Genomic DNA, 21,845 nt, shown 5'->3' with positions numbered 1-21,845 from the left:
CCTCCTGGAAACCAGGAGCCAACCCCAGTACACAGGAGGACACGTATACACAGGTGAAGACTGATAGAACACTTACCAGACACAAAGAACCAAGAAGAAACAGAAACAGAAGGGAACAAACAAAGAGGCAGAGGCAAGAACTAGGAACAGGCTCAGGCTGAAGCAAAGGCGGGTCTAGGACTTGAAAACAGGGCGCAAACTTCTGGCTGGGACAGACAGAGACAGGACTGGGAAACTGAGAACAGGCTCTGGCTGGAACAGGCAAGGACAGGACTGGAATACAGGGAGTAGGAAATGAGCAGTAAACAGGACTGGGAAACAGAGAGAAGGTTCAGGCTGAAACAAGGCAGGAGCAGGGCAGAGAAACAGGGAGCAGGCTTTGGAAGAAACAAACAGGTACAAGACTAAGAAGTAGGGAGCAGACTCTGGCTGGAACAATCAGGAGCAGGGCAGAGAAACAGGAAACAGGATCAGGCTGGAACAGAACAGGAACAAAACTGCAACACCATCCGACAAGGGGTCTGTAACACAAAGGAATTGAAGTCCGATGCACGACAGGGAGCTTGAGGAAATGGCTGCTTATAAGCAGTTCCAAGCTGGGCTGCACAGGACAGGTTTCAGGTGTGTGTAGTTTCGGACACTTGCAAGTCCTGGAGGAGAGGATCGAGTGAAAAGGAGCAACTGGACTTCTCCTATTGAAAACAATGGGAAACAGAATCCGGGTTTTCCTGACTACCAAGCTGTGCATTATGGGATTTGCAGTCCCAAGAAGCAAATGTAGTACTATACAAGTGTACCATAGAGAAAAGAGAAACAAACAGGGGTCAGCAAGGGACTCTAGATAGGTGTTCAAGGTGATTCCCAGGCTTCTGACAGTCCGCTTACAGTGCCCCCTGGAAATGGAACGACTGAGTCATAACATGAGGATGTCAGTGACTCTCACAGAGTTTACTGGGAGGACAACCTTTTGTATACTGAAGCAAGGGATCCAAAACCTGGAGCTGCCAGGAGATTGGTGATTCCTCAGGAATACAGAAAGTTCCTCCTAATTCTTGCCCACGACATTCCCTTAGCTGGACATTTGGGGCAAATGAAAACTTGGGACAGGGTAGTCCCCTTGTTTCATTGGCCTAGAATGTCAGAGGACACAAAGGAATTTTGTAAGTCCTGTGGAACCTGTCAAGCCAGTGGCAAGACAGGTGGCACCTGTAGGAAAGTACCATCTTGCCTGGCATGTTACCCCCATTTTTCACTGTATATATGTTGTTTTAGTTGTATGTGTCACTGGGACCCTGGTAACCCAGGGCCCCAGTGCTCATAAGTGTGCCTGAATGTGTTACCTGTGTAGTGACTAACTGTCTCACTAAGGCTCTGCTAATCAGAACCTCAGTGGTTATGCTCTCTCATTTCTTTCCAAATTGTCACTAACAGGCTAGTGACCATTTTTACCAATTTACATTGGCTTACTGGAACACCCTTATAATTCCCTAGTATATGGTACTGAGGTACCCAGGGTATTGGGGTTCCAGGAGATCCCTATGGGCTTCAGCATTTCTTTTGCCACCCATAGGGAGCTCTGACAATTCTTACACAGGCCTGCCACTGCAGCCTGAGTGAAATAACGTCCACGTTATTTCACAGCCATTTTACACTGCACTTAAGTAACTTATAAGTCACCTATATGTCTAACCTTTACCTGGTAAAGGTTAGGTGCAAAGTTACTTAGTGTGAGGGCACCCTGGCACTAGCCAAGGTGCCCCCACATTGTTCAGAGCCAATTCCCTGAACTTTGTGAGTGCGGGGACACCATTACACGCGTGCACTACATATAGGTCACTACCTATATGTAGCTTCACCATGGTAACTCCGAATATGGCCATGTAACATGTCTATGATCATGGAATTGCCCCCTCTATACCATCCTGGCATAGTTGGCACAATCCCATGATCCCAGTGGTCTATAGCACAGACCCTGGTACTGCCAAACTGCCCTTCCTGGGGTTTCACTGCAGCTGCTGCTGCTGCCAACCCCTCAGACAGGCAGCTGCCCTCCTGGGGTCCAGCCAGGCCTGGCCCAGGATGGCAGAACAAAGAACTTCCTCTGAGAGAGGGTGTGACACCCTCTCCCTTTGGAAAATGGTGTGAAGGCAGGGGAGGAGTAGCCTCCCCCAGCCTCTGGAAATGCTTTGTTGGGCACAGAGGTGCCCAATTCTGCATAAGCCAGTCTACACCGGTTCAGGGGACCCCTTAGCCCTGCTCTGGCGCGAAACTGGACAAAGGAAAGGGGAGTGACCACTCCCCTGACCTGCACCTCCCCTGGGAGGTGTCCAGAGCTCCTCCAGTGTGCTCCAGACCTCTGCCATCTTGGAAACAGAGGTGCTGCTGGCACACTGGACTGCTCTGAGTGGCCAGTGCCACCAGGTGACGTCAGAGACTCCTGCTGATAGGCTCCTTCAGGTGTTAGTAGCCTATCCTCTCTCCTAGGTAGCCAAACCCTCTTTTCTGGCTATTTAGGGTCTCTGTCTCTGGGGAAACTTTAGATAATGAATGCAAGAGCTCATCCGAGTTCCTCTGCATCTCTCTCTTCACCTTCTGATAAGGAATCGACTGCTGACCGCGCTGGAAGCCTGCAAACCTGCAACATAGTAGCAAAGACGACTACTGCAACTCTGTAACGCTGATCCTGCCGCCTTCTCGACTGTTTTCCTGCTTGTGCATGCTGTGGGGGTAGTCTGCTACCTCTCTGCACCAGAAGCTCCGAAGAAATCTCCCGTGGGTCGACGGAATCTTCCCCCTGCAACCGCAGGCACCAAAAAGCTGCATTACCGGTCCCTTGGGTCTCCTCTCAGCACAACGAGCGAGGTTCCTCGAATCCAGCGACTCTGTCCAAGTGACCCCCACAGTCCAGTGACTCTTCAGCCCAAGTTTGGTGGAGGTAAGTCCTTGCCTCACCTCGCTGGGCTGCATTGCTGGGAACCGCGACTTTGCAGCTACTCCGGCCCCTGTGCACTTCCGGCAGAAATCCTTTGTGCACAGCCAAGCCTGGGTCCACGGCACTCTAACCTGCATTGCACGACTTTCTAAGTTGGTCTCCGGCGACGTGGGACTTCTTTGTGCAACTTCGGCAAGCACCGTTTCACGCATCCTCGTAGTGCCTGTTTCTGGCACTTCTCTGGGAGCTACCTGCTTCAGTGAGGGCTCATTGTCTTGCTCGACGTCCCCTCTCTCTTAAGGTCCAATTTGCGACCTCCTGGTCCCTCTTGGGCCCCAGCAGCGTCCAAAAACGCCAAACGCACAATTTGCAGCTAGCAAGGCTTGTTGGCGTTCTTTTGGCGGGAAAACACTTCTGCACGACTCTCCAAGGCGAGTGGGATATGTCCACCAAAGGGGAAGTCTCTAGCCTTTTTCGTTCCTGCAGAAACCTCAGCTTCTTCTGTCCAGTCGAAGCTTCTTTGCACCCACAGCTGGCATTTCCTGGGCATCTGCCCATCTCCGACTTGCTTGTGACTTTTGGACTTGGTCCCCTTGTTCCACAGGTACCCTAGATTGGAAATCCACAGTTGTTGCATTGCTGGTTTGTGTCTTTCCTGCATTATTCCTCTAACACGACTTCTTTGTCCTTAGGGGAACTTTAGTGCACTTGGCACTCACTTTTCAGGGTCTTGGGGAGGGTTATTTTTCTAACTCTCATTATTTTCTAATAGTCCCAGCGACCCTCTACAAGGTCACATAGGTTTGGGGTCCATTCGTGGTTCGCATTCCACTTTTGGAGTATATGGTTTGTGTTGCCCCTATCCCTATGTTTCCCCATTGCATCCTATTGTAACTATACATTGTTTGCACTGTTTTCTAAAACTATATTGCATATTTTTGCTATTGTGTATATATATCTTGTGTATATTTCCTATCCTCTCACTGAGGGTACACTTCAAGATACTTTGGCATATTGTCATAAAAATAAAGTACCTTTATTTTTAGTATAACTGTGTATTGTGTTTTCTTATGATATTGTGCATATGACACTAAGTGGTACTGTAGTAGCTTCACACGTCTCCTAGTTCAGCCTAAGCTGCTCTGCTAAGCTACCATTATCTATCAGCCTAAGCTGCTAGACACCCTGTACACTAATAAGGGATAACTGGGCCTGGTGCAAGGTGCAAGTACCCCTTGGTACTCACTACAAGCCAGTCCAGCCTCCTACATTGGTTGTGCAGTGGTGGGATGAGTGCTTGAGACTACTTACTACTCTTGTCATTGTACTTTTCATAAGAGAAAAATATACAAAACAAGGTCAGTGTATATACACATAGCCAAAAAGTTTTGCATTTCCTCTTTTCACTCTTTTCTAAGTGCTGAAAAGTACTTCTAAACTTTCAAAAAGTTCTTAAAAGTTTAAAAAGTTTTTTTCTGTCTTTCCAAAAAGTTTTGAAAACTTTTTTCTCTTTTTCTATCACTTTAACTCTCTCTAAAAATGTCTGGCACAGGCCAAAATGGTGATCTGTCCAAACTTGCATATGACAACCTTAGCTGGAAAAGAGCAAGGAGTCTCTGTATAGAGAGAGGTTTGAGTGTAGGGAAAAATCCTTCCTTGGAACTGTTACTTAACATGCTTAGAGAACAGAATAAGGCCATAGGTGCCTCATCTGTTGAAAAAGTACCTAATAGTTCCCAATCTGATTCAGGGACTCCCCCAGGAAAAGATTCAGGAAAGAAACTCCCTAGCCTGCCCATTACTAGACAGTCTAGCATAGTTGGGAATGATGATGAGCCACACCATACAAATAGTGTTGTCTCACATCATAGCAAAAACATTTATTCTCACCATACTGGTAGTAATGTTTCTGTTAACCAAGCTGTTAGGGTGGCTTCTGTAAGGGACAGGTCTCCTTCTGTTCATTCCCATCATAGCTCTGTTTATAGGAATGTCCCTCCCACCAACCCTGATGACAGAATGTTAGAGAGGGAACTCAATAAGTTGAGGGTGGAACAAACCAGACTGAAGCTTAAAAAGCAACAGCTGGATTTGGATAGACAGTCTTTTGAATTAGAGAAGGAAAGACAGAAGTTGGGTATAGAAACCCATGGTGGCAGCAGCAGTATTCCCCATAGTCATCCTGCAAAAGAGCATGATTCCAGGAATCTGCATAATATGGTTCCCCCTTATAAGGAGGGGGATGACATTAACAAGTGGTTTGCTGCACTTGAGAGGGCCTGTGTTGTACAGGATGTCCCTCAAAGGCAGTGGGCTGCTATCCTATGGCTATCATTTAGTGGAAAAGGTAGGGATAGGCTCCTTACTGTGAAAGAAAATGATGCTAATAATTTCCAAGTTCTTAAGAATGCACTCCTGGATGGTTATGGCTTAACCACTGAACAGTACAGGATAAAGTTCAGAGAGACCAAAAAGGAGTCTTCACAAGACTGGGTTGATTTCATTGACCATTCAGTGAAGGCCTTGGAGGGGTGGTTACATGGCAGTAAAGTTACTGATTATGACAGCCTGTATAACTTGATCCTGAGAGAGCATATTCTTAATAATTGTGGGTCTGATTTGTTGCACCAGTACTTGGTGGACTCTGATCTGACCTCTCCCCAAGAATTGGGAAAGAAGGCAGACAAATGGGTCAGAACAAGAGTGAACAGAAAAGTTCATACAGGGGGTGACAAAGATGGCAACAAAAAGAAGGATGGTAAGTCTTCTGACAAGGGTGGGGACAAATCTAAAAATTAGTCTTCATCAGGCCCACAAAAACACTCTGGTGGGGGTGGTGGGTCCAAATCCTCCTTTAATCAGAACAAGGAAAAGAAACCATGGTGCTATTTATGTAAAATAAAAGGCCATTGGACAACAGATCCCAGTGGTCCAAAGAAAGGCACCACAGCTCCTACCACTACAACCCCTACTGCTACACCTAGTGTCCCTACTAATAGCAGTGGTGGTGGGAGCAAACCTACTAATAGCCAATCCAAGGGAGTAGCTGGGCTCACTTTTGGTAACTTAGTTGGGGTTGGTCTGATTAGGGAGACCACAGAGGCTACTTTAGTCTCTGAAGGGGCTATTGATTTAGCCACTTTGGTTGTTTGCCCCCATAACTTGGAGAGGTACAAGCAACTAACCCTAATAAATGGTGTTGAGGTCCAGGCCTACAGGGACACAGGTGCCAGTGTCACAATGGTGATTGAGAAACTGGTGCACCCTGAACAACACATACTTGGACACCAGTACCAAGTAACCGATGCTCACAACATAACACAAAGCCACCCCATGGCTGTTGTAAATCTCAACTGGGGGGGGTAACTGGTCCAAAGAAAGTTGTGGTAGCTTCAGATTTACCTGTAGACTGTCTATTAGGGAATGATTTGGAGACATCAGCTTGGTCAGATGTGGAGTTGGAGGCCCATGCAGCAATGCTGGGCATCCCAGGGCATATTTTTGCTTTGACAAGGGCTCAGGCCAAAAAGCAAAAAGGACAGGGAAGCTTGGATCCTGGAACAATGGACCAAGTGCTCCCTAAAGCTAGGGCTAGTAGAAGCAAACCACTTCCTACTATCCCTCCCTCTACAGTGGATTCGACTTCTGAGGAAGAAGAATTCCCTCCCTGTGCAGAACCTACACCAGAGGAGCTGGAAGCAGACACTGCTGAGCTTTTGGGTGAAGGGGGGCCTGCCAGAGAGGAGCTGAGTGTGGCACAGCAAACCTGTCCCACATTAGAGGGTCTCAGACAGCAAGCTGTCAAACAGGCTAATGGGGATGTCAGTGACTCTCACAGAGTTTACTGGGAGGACAACCTCTTGTACACTGAGCATAGGGATCCTAAACCTGGAGCTGCCAGGAGATTAGTGATTCCTCAGGAGTACAGAAAGTTCCTCCTAACACTGGCACATGACATTCCCTTAGCTGGGCATCTAGGACAAATGAAAACTTGGGACAGGCTTGTTCCCCTGTTTCATTGGCCTAGGATGTCTGAGGACACAAAGGAATTTTGTAAGTCCTGTGAAACCTGTCAAGCCAGTGGCAAGACAGGTGGCACCCCAAAGGCACCCCTTATCCCACTGCCTGTGGTTGGGGTTCCCTTTGAAAGGGTAGGGGTTGACATAGTTGGCCCCCTTGACCCTCCTACTGCTTCAGGCAATAGGTTTATCTTGGTGGTAGTGGACCATGCCACAAGATATCCTGAAGCTATTCCTTTAAGGACCACTACAGCTCCTGCAGTGGCAAAGGCCCTCCTGGGAATATTTTCCAGGGTGGGCTTCCCAAAGGAAGTAGTATCAGACAGAGGAAGCAATTTCATGTCTGCATACTTAAAGGCCATGTGGAAGGAGTGTGGTGTAACGTACAAGTTCACAACACCCTATCATCCACAAACAAATGGACTGGTGGAGAGATTTAATAAAACTCTCAAAGGCATGATTATGGGTCTCCCTGAAATACTCCGCAAAACTGGACAAAGGAAAGGGGAGTGACCACTCCCCTGACCTGCACCTCCCCTGGGAGGTGCCCAGAGCCCCTCCAGTGTGCTCCAGACCTCTGCCATCTTGAAAACAGAGGTGCTGCTGGCACACTGGACTGCTCTGAGTGGCCAGGGCCAGCAGGTGACGTCAGAGACTCCTTCTGATAGGCTCCTCCAGGTGTTGCTAGCCTATCCTCTCTCCTAGGTAGCCAAACCTCCTTTTCTGGCTATTTAGGGTCTCTGCTTTGGGGAATTCCTTAGACAACGAATGCAAGAGCTCATCAGAGTTCCTCTGCATCTCTCTATTCACCTTCTGTCAAGGAATCGACTGCTGACCGCGCTGGAAGCCTGCAAAACTGCAACAAAGTAGCTAAGACGACTACTGCGACCTTGTAACGCTGATCCTGCCGCCTTCTCGACTGTTTTCCTGGTGGTGCATGCTGTGGGGGTAGTCTGCCTCCTCTCTGCACTAGAAGCTCCGAAGAAATCTCCCGTGGGTCGACGGAATCTTCCCCCTGCAACCGCAGGCACCAAAGAACTGCATCACCGGTCCCCTGGGTCTCCTCTCAGCATGACGAGTGAGGTCCCTTGAACTCAGCAACTCTGTCGAAGGGACTCCCACAGTCCAGTGACTCTTCAGTCCAAGTTTGGTGGAGGTAAGTCCTTGCCTTCCCACGCTAGACTGCATTGCTCGGAACTGCGTGTTTTGCAGCTACTCCGGCTCCTGTGCACTCTTCGAGGATTTCCTTTGTGCACAGCCAAGCCTGGATCCCCGGCACTCTAACCTGCATTGCACAGCCTCCTGAGTTGTCTTCCGGCTTCGTGGGACCCTCTTGTGCAACTTCGGGTGGGCTCCAGTTCACTTTAATTTGTAGTGCCTGTTCTGGCACTTCTGCGGGTGCTGCCTGCTTCTGAGTAGGCCCTTTGTCTTGCTGGATGCCCCCTCTGTCTCCTCACGCAATTGGTGACATCCTGGTCCCTCCTGGGCCACAGCAGCATCCAAAAACCCTAACTGCGAACTTTGCAGCTAGCAAGGCTTGTTTGCGGTCTTTCTGCATGAAAATACTTCTGCACGACTCTTTATGACGTGGGACATCCATCCTCCAAAGGGGAAGTTTCTAGCCCTTGTCGTTCTTGCAGAATCCACAGCTTCTACCTTCCAGTGGCAGCTTCTTTGCACCCACAGCTGGCATTTCCTGGGCATCTGCCCACTCCAGACTTGATCGTGACTCTTGGACTTGGTCCCCTTATTCCACAGGTACTCTCGTCAGGAAATCCATTGTTGTTGCATTGCTGGTGTTGGTCTTTCTTGCAGAATTCCCCTATCACGACTTCTGTGCTCTCTGGGGAACTTAGGTGCACTTTGCACCCACTTTTCAGGGTCTTGGGGTGGGCTATTTTTTTAACCCTTACTGTTTTCTTACAGTCCCAGCGACCCTCTATAAGGTCACATAGGTTTGGGGTCCATTCGTGGTTCGCATTCCACTTCTAGAGTATATGGTTTGTGTTGCCCCTATCTCTATGTGCCCCCATTACATTCTATTGTGACTATACATTGTTTGCACTGTTTTCTATTGCTATTACTGCATATTTTGGTATTGTGTACATATATCTTGTGTATATTTGCTATCCTTATACTGAGGGTACTCACTGAGATACTTTGGCATATTGTCATAAAAATAAAGTACCTTTATTTTTAGTATATCTGTGGATTGTGTTTTCTTGTGATATTGTGCATATGACACTAGTGGTACTGTAGGAGCTTCACTCGTCTCCTAGTTCAGCCTAAGCTGCTCTGCTAAGCTACCTTTTCTATCAGCCTAAGCTGCTAGACACCCCTCTACACTAAAAAGGGATTCCTGGGCCTGGTGCAAGGTGTAAGTACCCCTTGGTACTCACTACAAGCCAGTCCAGCCTCCTACACTTTCCAACTGGTATATTAATCACCAAAGTTACCTTGATGCCTTTATTTTTGCCTGTAAGCTGCAGTGCTTGTAAAACTGCTTCATAATGTAAGTAATAAACATAAAAACATGCTTTTTTTTGTCAGAGACCCCAACTGGAGCAGGGTCCCCCTGGGAATTTGTCACGGATCTCTGGGGGGCCGCAGACCAGAGGTTGGAAACCACTGCCCCAGAAGATTGGGATGAATGTCTTGATTCAGTAGTAAATTAGGGCACTGTTTGACTGAGAGAAAACATGATTGAGTAAATCAGGTCAAAAGATTGTGATACTTATAGAGAAGACATCTGAATATGAAGTGATAAATGAGGGTGAACCAATGCAAATTGGAGGGTGGATGATCCACTTTCGAAATAAGTGAGACAGATATGTAGAGATCAAAAACTTTGGGCCTGATTTAGACCTTGGTGGTATTACCGCTGATCCGCCTCTACAGCAGATCTGAGTACTCCTTTAAGCCAATGGTGTTCTGACTGCCATATTTAGATGTATTGTGCCAAAAATATCTCAGTGAGTACCCTCAGTATGAGGATAAGAAATATACACAAGAAATATGTACACAAATATGTGCATGCATTGTGCCACTTTGTAACCCCTTGCGCCACATCATGCCTGTACAAGGCATAATGTATGGTAGAGGGGAGTTCCCCTGCTAAGGGGAGCTCAAAATGATGCAGTGGAATCTATGAGATTCCACTGTTCCATTTCTAGCAGCTATTTTTAACACCTGCACAGAGCAGGCATTAAAAGGGGGCACACCATTATTGTTAATGGGCCCCTATGTACCTTGGAGGATTAGTACCAAAGTTGTTTGTGCTAACCCTGCAATGTACAACAATAGCATCAATAGTTATGATGCTAGGGTCCCTAACCTGCGCCATGGTGCGCTGTCTGTTTAATATGGCGCACAGATGGCGGCGTTAGGGGGGTGCTGATGGGTGCAAGAAAAGCGGCGCTACAGTGCCACTTTTCTTCAATTTGGGCCAAAGTATTTAACTCTTATATCAATTGGCTGGAACAGTAGAGGGATTATTAATCCCCATAAAGCTGGGCAAGCATTAATGTACCTTGATTGCAACTTGGTTGAATTTGCAGTTTGCAAGAAACTCATGCTTCACAGAGGTCACAACTCAGGTTTGCATTCAGATGGAGGGCACCACAGATATTTCTCCTCATAGTCATTTTATGGGATATGATGGGCATATTGATAAAGCAAATTGCAAGAACGGTTCAAAGACACATGGTAACACACAAAAGGCAATGGGAGTAATACTTAAACTAAATCTAACCTCCGGCAATCGATCAATGTGGGAATCCAACCCAAAAAACCTATCAAGCATTCGATCCATCCCTTTTCCATATACTTTGCTATGTCACAGACACAGGGACATTGGGTCTTGGTTGTAATATGCTTATAAGAATTGTCAATAGGACTGCTTAATGTATATGGTCAATATGTGGTTAAGTGCCACAAATGTGTAGATTTACCCATGATATTGGGTAGTGATTTTAATCTGGTTCTCTCGCTAATGCATGACGGATCTTAACTAGCCCACAGACCAATAGCACAGTCGAGTTTGCATCACACAAAATAAATCAATTATAGAACTTGGTAGACATGTGGAGAGAGATGAATTCCACTGGGGTGAATTAAATTTACAACTCGTCTGTGCGCAACAATAGTTTAGTGTATAGATTTCTGCCTGTCAATTTAGCCCTTTTTGGGGTTGATTTGTGAGGTACAAATATTACTGAGAACCCTGTCTGACCACTCCTCAGTGGTATTAGATCATGATCATAGGCATTACGGCATGTAGGGCATGAAGGGTGGTAAATTAAGAGATTCAGGGCCAGATTTAGGAAAAGTGGTGTTGCAGTGCCACTTTTCTTGCACCTCTTAGTGCCCCCTAATGCAACCATTTGTGCGCTGTATCTAAGATACAGTGCCCCATGGCAGTAGTTAGGGAACAAGCTTCAAAAATGTTGCCTTTAGTTCGGAGCTTTGAAAGATTAGTGTCAACATTTCTGACGCTAATCCTGCAAAGTCCATTGAGGCCCATTATGAATAATGGCGTACCTTCGTTTAACGCCTGCTCTGAGCAGGAGTTAAAACTGCCCAAAAAAATGACTCAAAGAAATCTCTTAGCGCCATTTTTTCGGCCCCTCTAATGGGGAAACGCCCCATTTGTATACATTATGCATGGCACATGCATGATGTAGCACAAAGGGTTACAAAGTGGCGCAATGCATGCATTGTGCCACTTTGTAAATCTGGTGCAGTGTTTTGGCCATCTAATGCCACATTAGCATCAAAACAATTACGCTAATGTGTAATTAGATGGCGCAAGGGGCTCTTAAATCTACCATCACTGTTTTGTTTAGAGATAAAATCTAACATCCAGGAACATTTCAAGAGAAGGAGGTATCGGTGCCAGAATTAGGAATTTTGTGGGATGTATTTAAGGCTTACATGTGTGGCATCTGTATTCATAAAGGATCAGGAAAATAAAAGTAATTATGCACACAATTAGGTGTGTTAGAGCGAATAATAAATCATCTTAAAATAGATTATTAGAGCAGTAAGTACTCAGCCTTGTCCTCCATAATTCAAGGAACCAAAGAGGATGTCAAAGAGAGGCCACGGGAAGAGAAGTACTGTACACAAGGAAACATAGCTGTGCCAGGGTTTTTTGCAAATGTGAGAGGTCGGGTAAAGAGGAAATACAGATGATTGCAAAAAGGAGGACAGATGGTAAAAGAAAAACAAAAGTGACAGACACCTTAGAATTCTATGGACAATGTAATGATTAGGCATGTACATTCATACTGTGACATGGTGACGAAGAAATACAGATGAGCATGAGAAATTAGAAATAACTGCACTAGCAAATGTAAAAGCTCTGAGGAGCAATGGCTCCTGGTGGAATTTTATAAAGAATTATTTGATGTACTGGCTGTAGGAGGTTAGCCTGGCTTGTAGTGGGTACCAGAGGTACTTACACCTTGTGCCAGGTCCAGTTATCCCTTATTAGTGTAGAAGAGGTGTTTCTAGCAGCTTAGGCTGATAGAAGGTAGCTATAGCAAAGCAGCTTAGGCTGAACTAGGGGACATGTAAAGCTCCTACCATACCACTGGTGTCATATGCACAATATCATAAGAAAACACAATACACAGATATACTAAAAATAAAGGTACTTAACTTTTATGACAATATGCCAAAAATATCTCAGTGAGTACCCTCAGTATGAGGATAAGAAATATACACAAGAAATATGTACACAAACCAAAATTATGCAGATAATAGCAAAAGGAAGTAATGCAAGCAATGTAAAGTTACAGTAGATTGCAATAGGAGCACATAGGTATAGGGGCAACACAAACCATATACTCCAAATGTGGAATGCTAACCACGAATGGACCCCAAACCTATGTGAGCTTGTAGAGGGTCGCTGGGACTGTAAGAAAACAGTGAGGGTTAGAAAAGTAGCCCACCCCAAGACCCAGAAAGGTAGGTGTAAATTGCACCTACTACCCCCAGAGAGCACAGAAGTCGTGATAGGGGGATTCTGCAAGGAGAACAAACACCAGCAATGCAACAACAGTGGATTTCCAGACCTGAGTACCTGTAAGACAAGGGGACCAAGTCCAAGAGTCGCGACAGTGTCGAGAGTGGGCAGGAGCCCAAGAAATGCCAGCTGGAGGTGCAAGGAAGCTGCCACCAGGTGGAAGAAGCTTGGTGTTCTGCAAGAACGAAGAGGACTAAGAACTTCCCCTTTGGAAGATGGATGTCCCACATCGTGAAGAAGCTTGCAGAGGTGTTCCCACCCAGAAAGACCACAAGCAAGCCTTGCTAGCTGCAAGGGTCGCGGTTAGGGTTTTTGGATGCTGCTGTGGCCCAGGAGGGACCAGGATGTCGTCACTTGGATGAGGAGACAGAGGGGGCGCCCAGCAAGTCAAGGAGCCCTAACGGAAGCAGGCAGCACCCGCAGAAGTACCTGAACAGGCACTTAGAAGAAAAGTAAACCGGAGTCCACCCGAAGTCACAAAAGGGAGTCCCACGACGCCGGAGGACAACTCAGAAGGTTGTGGACTCCAGGTTAGAGTGTCGGGGACCCAGGCTTGGCTGTGCATGAAGGAAATCCTGGAAGAGTGCACAGGAGCCGGAGTAGCTGCAAAACACGTGGTTCCCAGCAATGCAGTCTAGCGTGGGGAGGCAAGGACTTACCTCCACCAAACTTGGACTGAAGAGTCACTGGACTGTGGGAGTCACTTGGACAGAGTTGCTGAGTTCCAGGGACCATGCTCGTCATGCTGAGAGGGGACCCAGAGGACTGGTGATGCAGTCTTTTGTTGCCTGCGGTTGCAGGGGGAAGATTCCGTCGACCCACGGGAGATTTCTTCAGAGCTCCTGGTGCAGAGAGGAGGCAGGCTACCCCCAGAGCATGCACCACCTACAAACAGTTGAGAAAGCCGGCAGAATGAAGCAATACAAGGTTGCTAGTAGTCGTCTTGCTACTTTGTTGTGATTTTGCAGGCATCCTGAGCAGTCAGCGGTCGATCCTTTGGCAGAAGGTGAAGAGGGAGATGCAGAGGAACTCTGGTGAGCTCTTGCATTCGTTATCTGGTGAGATCCCCAAAGCAGAGACCCTAAATAGCCAGAAAAGGAGGTTTGGCTACCTAGGAAGGAGGATTGGCTACCAAGAGAGGTAAGAGCCTATCAGAAGGAGCCTCTGACATCACCTGCTGGCACTGGCCACTCAGAGCAGTCCAGTGTGCCACAAACACCTCTGTTTCGAAGATGGCAGAGGTCTGGGACACACTGGAGGAGTTCTGGGCACCTCCCCGGGGAGGTGCAGGTCAGGGGAGTGGTCACTCCCCTTTCCTTTGTCCATTTTCGCGCCAGGGCAGGGCTTGGGGATCCCTGAACTGGTGTAGACTGGCTTATGCAGAGATGGGCACCATCTGTGCCCATCAAAGCATTTCCAGAGGCTGGGGGAGGCTACTCCTCCCCAGCCTTCACACCTATTTCCAAAGGGAGAGGGTGTCACATCCCTCTCTCAGAGGAAGTCCTTTGTTCTGCCTTCCTGGGCCAGGGCTGCCTGGACCCCAGGAGGGCAGAAACCTGTCTGAGGGGTTGGCAGCGGCAGCAGCTGCAGTGGAGACCCTGGAAAGGCAGTTTGGCAGTACTGTGGTTCTGTGCTAGATACCCAGGGGATCATGGAATTATCCCCCCAATGCCAGAATGGCATTGGGGTGACAATTCCATGTTCTTAGACATGTTACATGGCCATGTTCGGAGTTACCATTGTGACGCTGTACATATGTAGTGACCTATGTACAGTGGACGCGTGTAATGGTGTCCCCGCACTCACAAAGTCCGGGGAATTTGCCCTGAACGATGTGGGGGCACCTTGGCTAGTGCCAGGGTGCCCACACACTAAGTAACTTTGCACCCAACCTTCACCAAGTGAAGGTTGGACATATATGTGACTTATAAGTTACTTAAGTGCAGTGGTAAATGGCTGTGAAATAACGTGGACGTTATTTCACTCAGGCTGCACTGGCAGGCCTGTGTAAGAATTGTCAGAGCTCCCTATGGGTGGCAAAAGAAATGCTGCAGCCCATAGGGATCTCCTGGAACCCAATAGCCTGGGTTCCTCAGTACCATATACTAGGGAATTATATGGGTGCACCAGTATGCCAATGTAAATTGGTGAAATTGGTCACTAGCCTGTTAGTGACAAATTTGGAAAGCAGAGAGAGCATAACCACTGAGGTTCTGGCTAGCAGAGCCTCAGTGAGACAGTTAGGCATCACACAGGGAACACATACAGGGCACATACTTATGAGCACTGGGACCCTGCCTGGCAGGGTCCCAGTGACACATAGACTAAAACAACATATATACAGTGAAATATGGGGGTAACATGCCAGGCAAGATGGTACGTTCCTACACTGGCCCCTATACTATTGTCAGTTTACAATGAGGCTGTAACTAAGGTATAATACCATTGTCTTTGCTTGAGACAGTGAATGTGGTACTGCCGAAGCCTGGCCATGATCTCAGTAAATACATCTCATATAAGCCGCTTACATTATTATATGTCGATAACATTATTTTTGCTATGACCTTTTCATTAAAGTTACACCTTTGATGTATTGGTTCCTCCGGAACAGTCAGGTTCTATCCACATAATATTTGCCTGCTAATAGCTGCTCTACGTAGACTAGACCCTACAGTTTTGACAATGGCCATGTTGATAGACTGTGAGAAAGTTTTTGACACATTAGAAAAGAAGGCCCAGATTTAAGAAGGCCTAGCGCCATTCCAACGCCACATCAGCATATTTTTTTTTAAAACTAATGTCTTGTTGGAAGGCCAAAAACGCTGTGTCATATTCACAAAGTGACACAATGTTTCCATTGTGCCACTTTATAACCCTGTGCGCCACATTATGCCTGCGCCAGACATAGGGACTCATTATAAGTCTTGCGGTCTTCAGAACACCAGTCCCACGTTGGCGGTCGGACTGCTGCAGTCGTGGCTGTCTGACCGCCACATTATGACTGCAGTGGAGCCACCACGGTCCCACTGCCAGCACCCCCAGGCTGCCGCCTGCCTGCAGCCTAGCAGTCCAGACGGTTGTAATCCACCAGGGCAGCGTGAAAGCAGCGCCGCCCTGGGGATTATGAGTCCCAATCCGCCAGCCTGTCAATGGCGGTTTACACTGCCATGGAAAGGCTGGCAGAATGGGGGACTCTGGGGGCCCTGGGGGACCATGCACTGCCCATGCACTTGGCATGGGCAGTGCAAGGGCCCCTATGCACAGCCCCGTCACACATGCCGCTGCCCGAATTATGGGCAGTGGAATGTACGACAGGTGTTGCTGAACCCCCCTGCATCGCCACATTTCAGCCGGCTGCAATGTTAAGGCCCTGTTCCCCGTTGTGCAGGCAGACGGGAACACTATTTCTGGCCCAGCGGGGAACTCAAAATAGGGCCAGCGGGGTTCAGGCCGCACAGGTGGCCTGATGGCGGAAACAGTTTGGCAGGCAGCCTCCTCCGCCTGCCAAACTCATAATGAGGGCCATAATGTATGCAAGGGGGGTGTTTCAGCCCTTGGGGGGCTGAAAAAATGCCACAAAGAAATCTCTTTTTCAATCTCATTTTAACTCATGTTTATCTGCAATTTTAACGCCTCAGAGCAGGTGTTAAAAGGAAGCTCCTGTTGTTTTCTATGGACCTCTGGGTGCTTTGCAGGATTAGCGTCAACATTTTTTATGCTAATCCTGCAAAGCGCTGGACTAGCGTAAAAAATAATGATGCTAGTACCCCTGACTACTGCCATTGTTCGACATATTTTAAATACGGTGCACACATGGTGGCGTTAGGGGTCCCTAAGGGTCTCAAGAAAAGTGGCGCTCCTCTGGATGCAGTGCCACTTTTCGTAAATCAGGCCCAAAATATGTACAGGAGGTCCTCAGCTGTAGATGTCTTGGGAAGTACATCTTGAGCTTGATTAAACTGATGTGTATGAATTCCACTGCTCATGTCAGTACAAATGGAATGCTATCCTCAGCATTTACAGTAAGTAGGGGCACATGTCAGGGATGCCCACTGTCACCTTTTTTGTTTTGTGTCAGCCACTCATTTGCTGGCTGAGGGAATTTCACACATGTAGAGGGATTCACATCACAGCAAGAACATCACTATTGGTATCAATGTATACAAATATTGTTATACTATTTATCCAATACCCAGCAAACATGGCGCCTAGCATTAGAGACACAGGGCCTCATTACGAGTTTGGCGTAGGGACCAAGGGCCTCATTACTTGTTTGGGGGTCTCTGGCCCGTGGTCTCTGGACCGCCATGTGAGTGGTGGTGGTCCAACTACCGAGGTATTGGCGGTACAACTGCTGTATTATGAGAGGATACCCCCGGCACCGCCAGCCCAGTGGCAACCACCATGTTGGCATGTTGGCAGTCTGCAGAAAGGTGTGTCATAGGGCGCTACAAGCATTCTGACAGCCATGCACATTACGAGGTGCCTGACCGCCAAGCCGACTGTGGCGTGGAATCAAAGGAAATGGTGGGCTAGCTCCTCCATTTACTTCTTTTCCCTGCAGTTCTCTAAGAAGACCCCTTCGTCCAGGTCCCCCTCATCACAGATGCCACCTCACCTCCGGAAACATTCCCTAATGCAGGTAAGTATCTGTGGCATCGTACTTCCATTGACTGGACTGGGCATATATGCCCAGAGTCCAGCAATGGAACAGTACATGCTCAGATGTATTTTCACACGTGTCCATGCACATGTGTAAATTTTGGACAAAATGTACAGATATGTATGGACACATATGTCAAAAAATGCATTGAATACCAACATGCAGTCCCCGCCGCCTGACCGCCATCAGCTAGACCGCCGTGGTTATGGCGGTCCACTTGTAATACAGCGGGTGGGAGGCGGTCAGCTCGGCGGTCCTTCTAGGACTGTCAACATGGCGGTGTAACCCACTGCCCCCATCTGGTTATAAGGGTACTCCAGACTGCAGAATAATATTGACAAATTTGAGGTGTTCCTGTTATCTGATGAACGAACACCATGGGAGGGAAAATATCTGCTCAGCTAAAGTCCTGAGGGAGTGAAATATCTTGTTGTATATGACAATAGAAACACTCAGACCTAATGTAAAGAACCCTTGGGTAACAGTGTAAGATATACACTGCTAATTGAACTTTGGATAGGTTATCCCTGTCAGTTTTGGTTTGTATGTTGTTAATTAAAATGGTGGTCTTGCCAATATTTGTATATTTATTTGTGAACATCTTCTCACAAATCCCCAAAAGTTTTTCTGACAACTCCAGCAACTGCCAACATGTTTTACACGAAGAAGTAAGCAATCACTCCTAAAATGGATGTGCTTAAACAGCCTGTGAAAAAGGAGTGAGTGCTTGGCCCTTTATTTACATGTACACCACTGTAAACACTGATTCATGGAAGCAGTAACCCTGACACATGTCAAAATAAAAAGGGACACTAGCTAAACCACATTCCCAAGTTTACTAGGGGAAAAACAAAAACAGTGGCGTGATAAGTTTAATTTGCTTGCAACTTATCATGGTCAGAAACTGAGAAACTATTGGGAAGGAAATGTCCTGGTCACCACTACTTTTGCCGCTGTTAGAACAAACTACAGTTAGACTATTAAAAAGTCATTAGTTAACACAGTGACTGACCTGTTCCCAGAGAGCAATTTTAATGGCCTGTAGGAATTGTGAATATGAAAGGGCACCACAGCATTAATTTCTTAATAATTTCAGCTGAGATCTTATTGAAGTTGGAAGAGGCATAAAAAGCAAGGGTGGGCTTCTTCTTGTCTCTGAACCATTACATTGCTTGTTTTATTGTTTTCAGTTTGGGAAAGGGGGAGTGGGAAAGGTCTTCAGTGCTGGTCTGGATAATTTACAGGGATCAGTCTATGTTTTCTGGGTTCCTTTCTTTCTGAATATGCCTCCTTTTGTGTGAATGGGTGAGAAGCATGGTTAAGGGAGATCATCATTGAGTAGAAAGAGCAAGAATCGCACAGCAGGGGCCATATTTACAAGAATGTGGTGCATCACTAGTGATGTGCCACTTTCCTTGCGGCCCCCTTGCATCCGCTAACTCCACCATGGTAGCGCCATATTTACAATATGGTGCACCATGGCCCATGTTAGGGGCAATAGCTTAATTTATGGACGGTATTGTAACACTATTCTGGATTAGCATTAAAAAATTACACTAATCCAGCATAGTTTTGAGGCCCATTGAAATGAATGGGAGACAAATCTTAACGCCTACTTCAAGCAGGCGTTAAAATGATGCTAGAAATGGTGCAATGGAATCTTGTAGATTCCATTGTGCCATTTGTAGAGGCCCTCTACTGAGGGAACGCCCATTTTGCATACATCATGCATATTTTATGCATGATGTGGCGCAAATGGTTTACAAGGTGGCACAAACCTAGTTTTACCACCTTGTAAGTATGTCGCTATGGTAGTAGCCCGTTAGCATCACATTTGTGGCAAGGGCCTTGTAAATCTGGCCCCAGGTTTGTCACCTCCATGTTCTAGTGAATGTGGAAGCACCCTAAGAAGAGGTTACAGGAGGTGGAGTTTGATTTTCCTGCTCTGATTTCTCCCAGTTGTTCTGAGAAGAGAATGTTATCATTAAGGAGGGGGTGGCTGATGTGAAATGCGGTGTTCCTTGTCTGCAGACTTCACTTGTGCAGACTGACAGTGAAGAGTGTAGAATTGAAATGAGCATCTGTTCTGAGAATGATTGCCACTCTACCTCATGGAGGGGAGGTCCATTGCCATCTGAGGATGGTTTGGAGGTGGTTCTCCTGCATTGGTAGCACCACATGTGTATCTTGATCTGATTACTAGGCATTGCTGTCTATAAATGCATATGATGCTCTTGCATGCCAAGCAAACAATTGATTCCCAAAAATGCAAAAGTTACACAAGGCATGGTAAGGCAGAAATGCAATGACATCTGTAGGATGAATTCATAATCAAAGATTGCTCCACAGAATAAAGAGCACAGGTCGTCGGGCAGCCAACTTGAAAATGTCTATACATTTCTATCTAATATCCATAAAGATAATTGTTTTGACATCACTAGACATTTGTCAGTCAACAATTAAAAACATAATAATCATGTTACATCTGCTTGCTTTCAGTGGGACATGGATTGAGAAGCAACACACGTTAAAAAGAAAAGTCAAAAGCCTTTACAAACTTGACGTCACGAGCAGGAACCCGCTGTCTCCCATCATCCATCCCCAGGCTGACTGTCTGCTCCTGGTGCACTGTTTGGAGAACCTTGTCTCAGACGAGAAGTCCTACTGCGAAGCTCTGACGAATGTCTCCTCCCTCCTAAAGCCCGGAGGGCACCTGCTGATGATTGCCGCCCTCGAAGCAACATTTTTTATGGTTGGCGATGTCACGTTTCCTCTTCTCTGTATAGATAAGTGTTTTCTGAAAGATGCTCTCATCGGGGCTGGTTATGTCATTGAGGAATTTCACCTGATTCCCCGAAAACTAATGCGTTTGCACGATAGAGGAGATTATAAGTATTTTGTCTTTTTAAAAGCAAAGAAAGAGAATTGTAATCCTCCAATAGATAAAGAGGAAACAGTGCAAGGCAACCTGCTGGAAAAGTGAGCTCGACGAGCATCAAATCAACTTCCTTTCAAAATGTTCCTATGATCTCTTCAATATTTCTTTAAAATTATTGTGAAAAGTTGGCAAAACATCAAATTGTTCTATCAAGTTGAATATACAATGTTGAGCATGAATCCAGGAAATAAACAAGGATGTGATCCTTTATCAAGAACCCCTGACTCCTTACGTTTTGCTTTTAATTACTATGACAAGGATCTGGACCCCCACACCGGCACTAGTTGCCATCTCCCAGAGGCCAGATTGGGCTAGTGCCACGTGTCCTCCATATTAACTCAATTTCCATCATGGAAGGTTGAGCATACCCTCATGCTTTCTATAATTATTTTGGAAATTATGTGATTAATTTATACTACTGCAGTGGGTGACATATATTGAAATTAGTTATTTTTAAACATAACTTTGAAGTATTTAGGAAGGAATGCATGATGACATTTTCAAGACTGAGCCAAGAGATGATTACATTTTTGTACATTCTGCTTCTACAGCTGTGTCAGTCTAATCAAATATTGCAGCGCCAGCCCCTGACCAATCGGGGTGTATGGGGAGGGGCCAAAGGTGGTGGCCATCTTACCTACCTCATGTGGCGTTCTAGTGATTCATACTGGGAACGGGGTGCCACCAATGGTCACACAGTGGGTGGGGCCACACCTTGCACTTAAATCTCACTTGGCACCACTTATATCCTACAGGCTCTAGGCTTCAGCTGGAGTAAGCACTGGATGTGACCTTGAGCAAGATTGTTTGCCCAGATCTCACTGTGTTCTGCCAGAGGCCACATCCTGTGAGGTCTGGGCAGTCAGGCTCATTTACAAGCCTCTCTGCTCCCCTGGAAAGTCACTTTTATGACGGTCCAGGGTGAACAATGCAGATCCATATCTACAAGGCTACATAAAGCCACCTTGCATGGCTTTTCATGGCCTTGTAGATACGGAGTGAGACGATGCAGTGCAAGTGGCTGTGTCGCCTCACACTGCAATAGGGAGGCGTTCCATGGCAGTTGCGGTGGGTGTTCCCACGTAACACCCATGGCATTTGACACATTCTCAGATTTACAAGGTATTAGTAAACCTAGGGATGCATGAAAAGCTTATGCTGCCCCAGGGGAGGCATAACTAGGAGAAATAACTTGATTTTTCTTGTTTTTTCCTTTTCCTATGTGTGCTGCATTCTGCATTCATAGAAAGAGGAAATCGCCTCCA

The 21,845-nt window shown here is 46.7% G+C and overlaps 1 protein-coding gene across 1 annotated transcript in view; it reads left to right on the top strand.

Annotated features, from left to right (window-relative positions):
- LOC138258172 (nicotinamide N-methyltransferase-like) overlaps window positions 1–20,797 on the top strand; it is a 99,102-nt gene extending 78,305 nt beyond the window's left edge. Inside the window, exon 3 of the mRNA XM_069205922.1 lies at window positions 20,142–20,797. Within this exon, the coding sequence (XP_069062023.1) occupies window positions 20,142–20,625 (484 nt within the window). The 3' untranslated portion in view covers window positions 20,626–20,797. The remainder of the gene's footprint in view (window positions 1–20,141) is intronic.
- Window positions 20,798–21,845: the final 1,048 nt, after the last annotated feature.

This window comes from Pleurodeles waltl, chromosome 2_1 (genome assembly GCF_031143425.1).
Source record: "Pleurodeles waltl isolate 20211129_DDA chromosome 2_1, aPleWal1.hap1.20221129, whole genome shotgun sequence".
Lineage (NCBI taxonomy): Eukaryota > Metazoa > Chordata > Amphibia > Caudata > Salamandridae > Pleurodeles > Pleurodeles waltl.
This window is presented reverse-complemented; position numbering and strand designations above follow the sequence as displayed.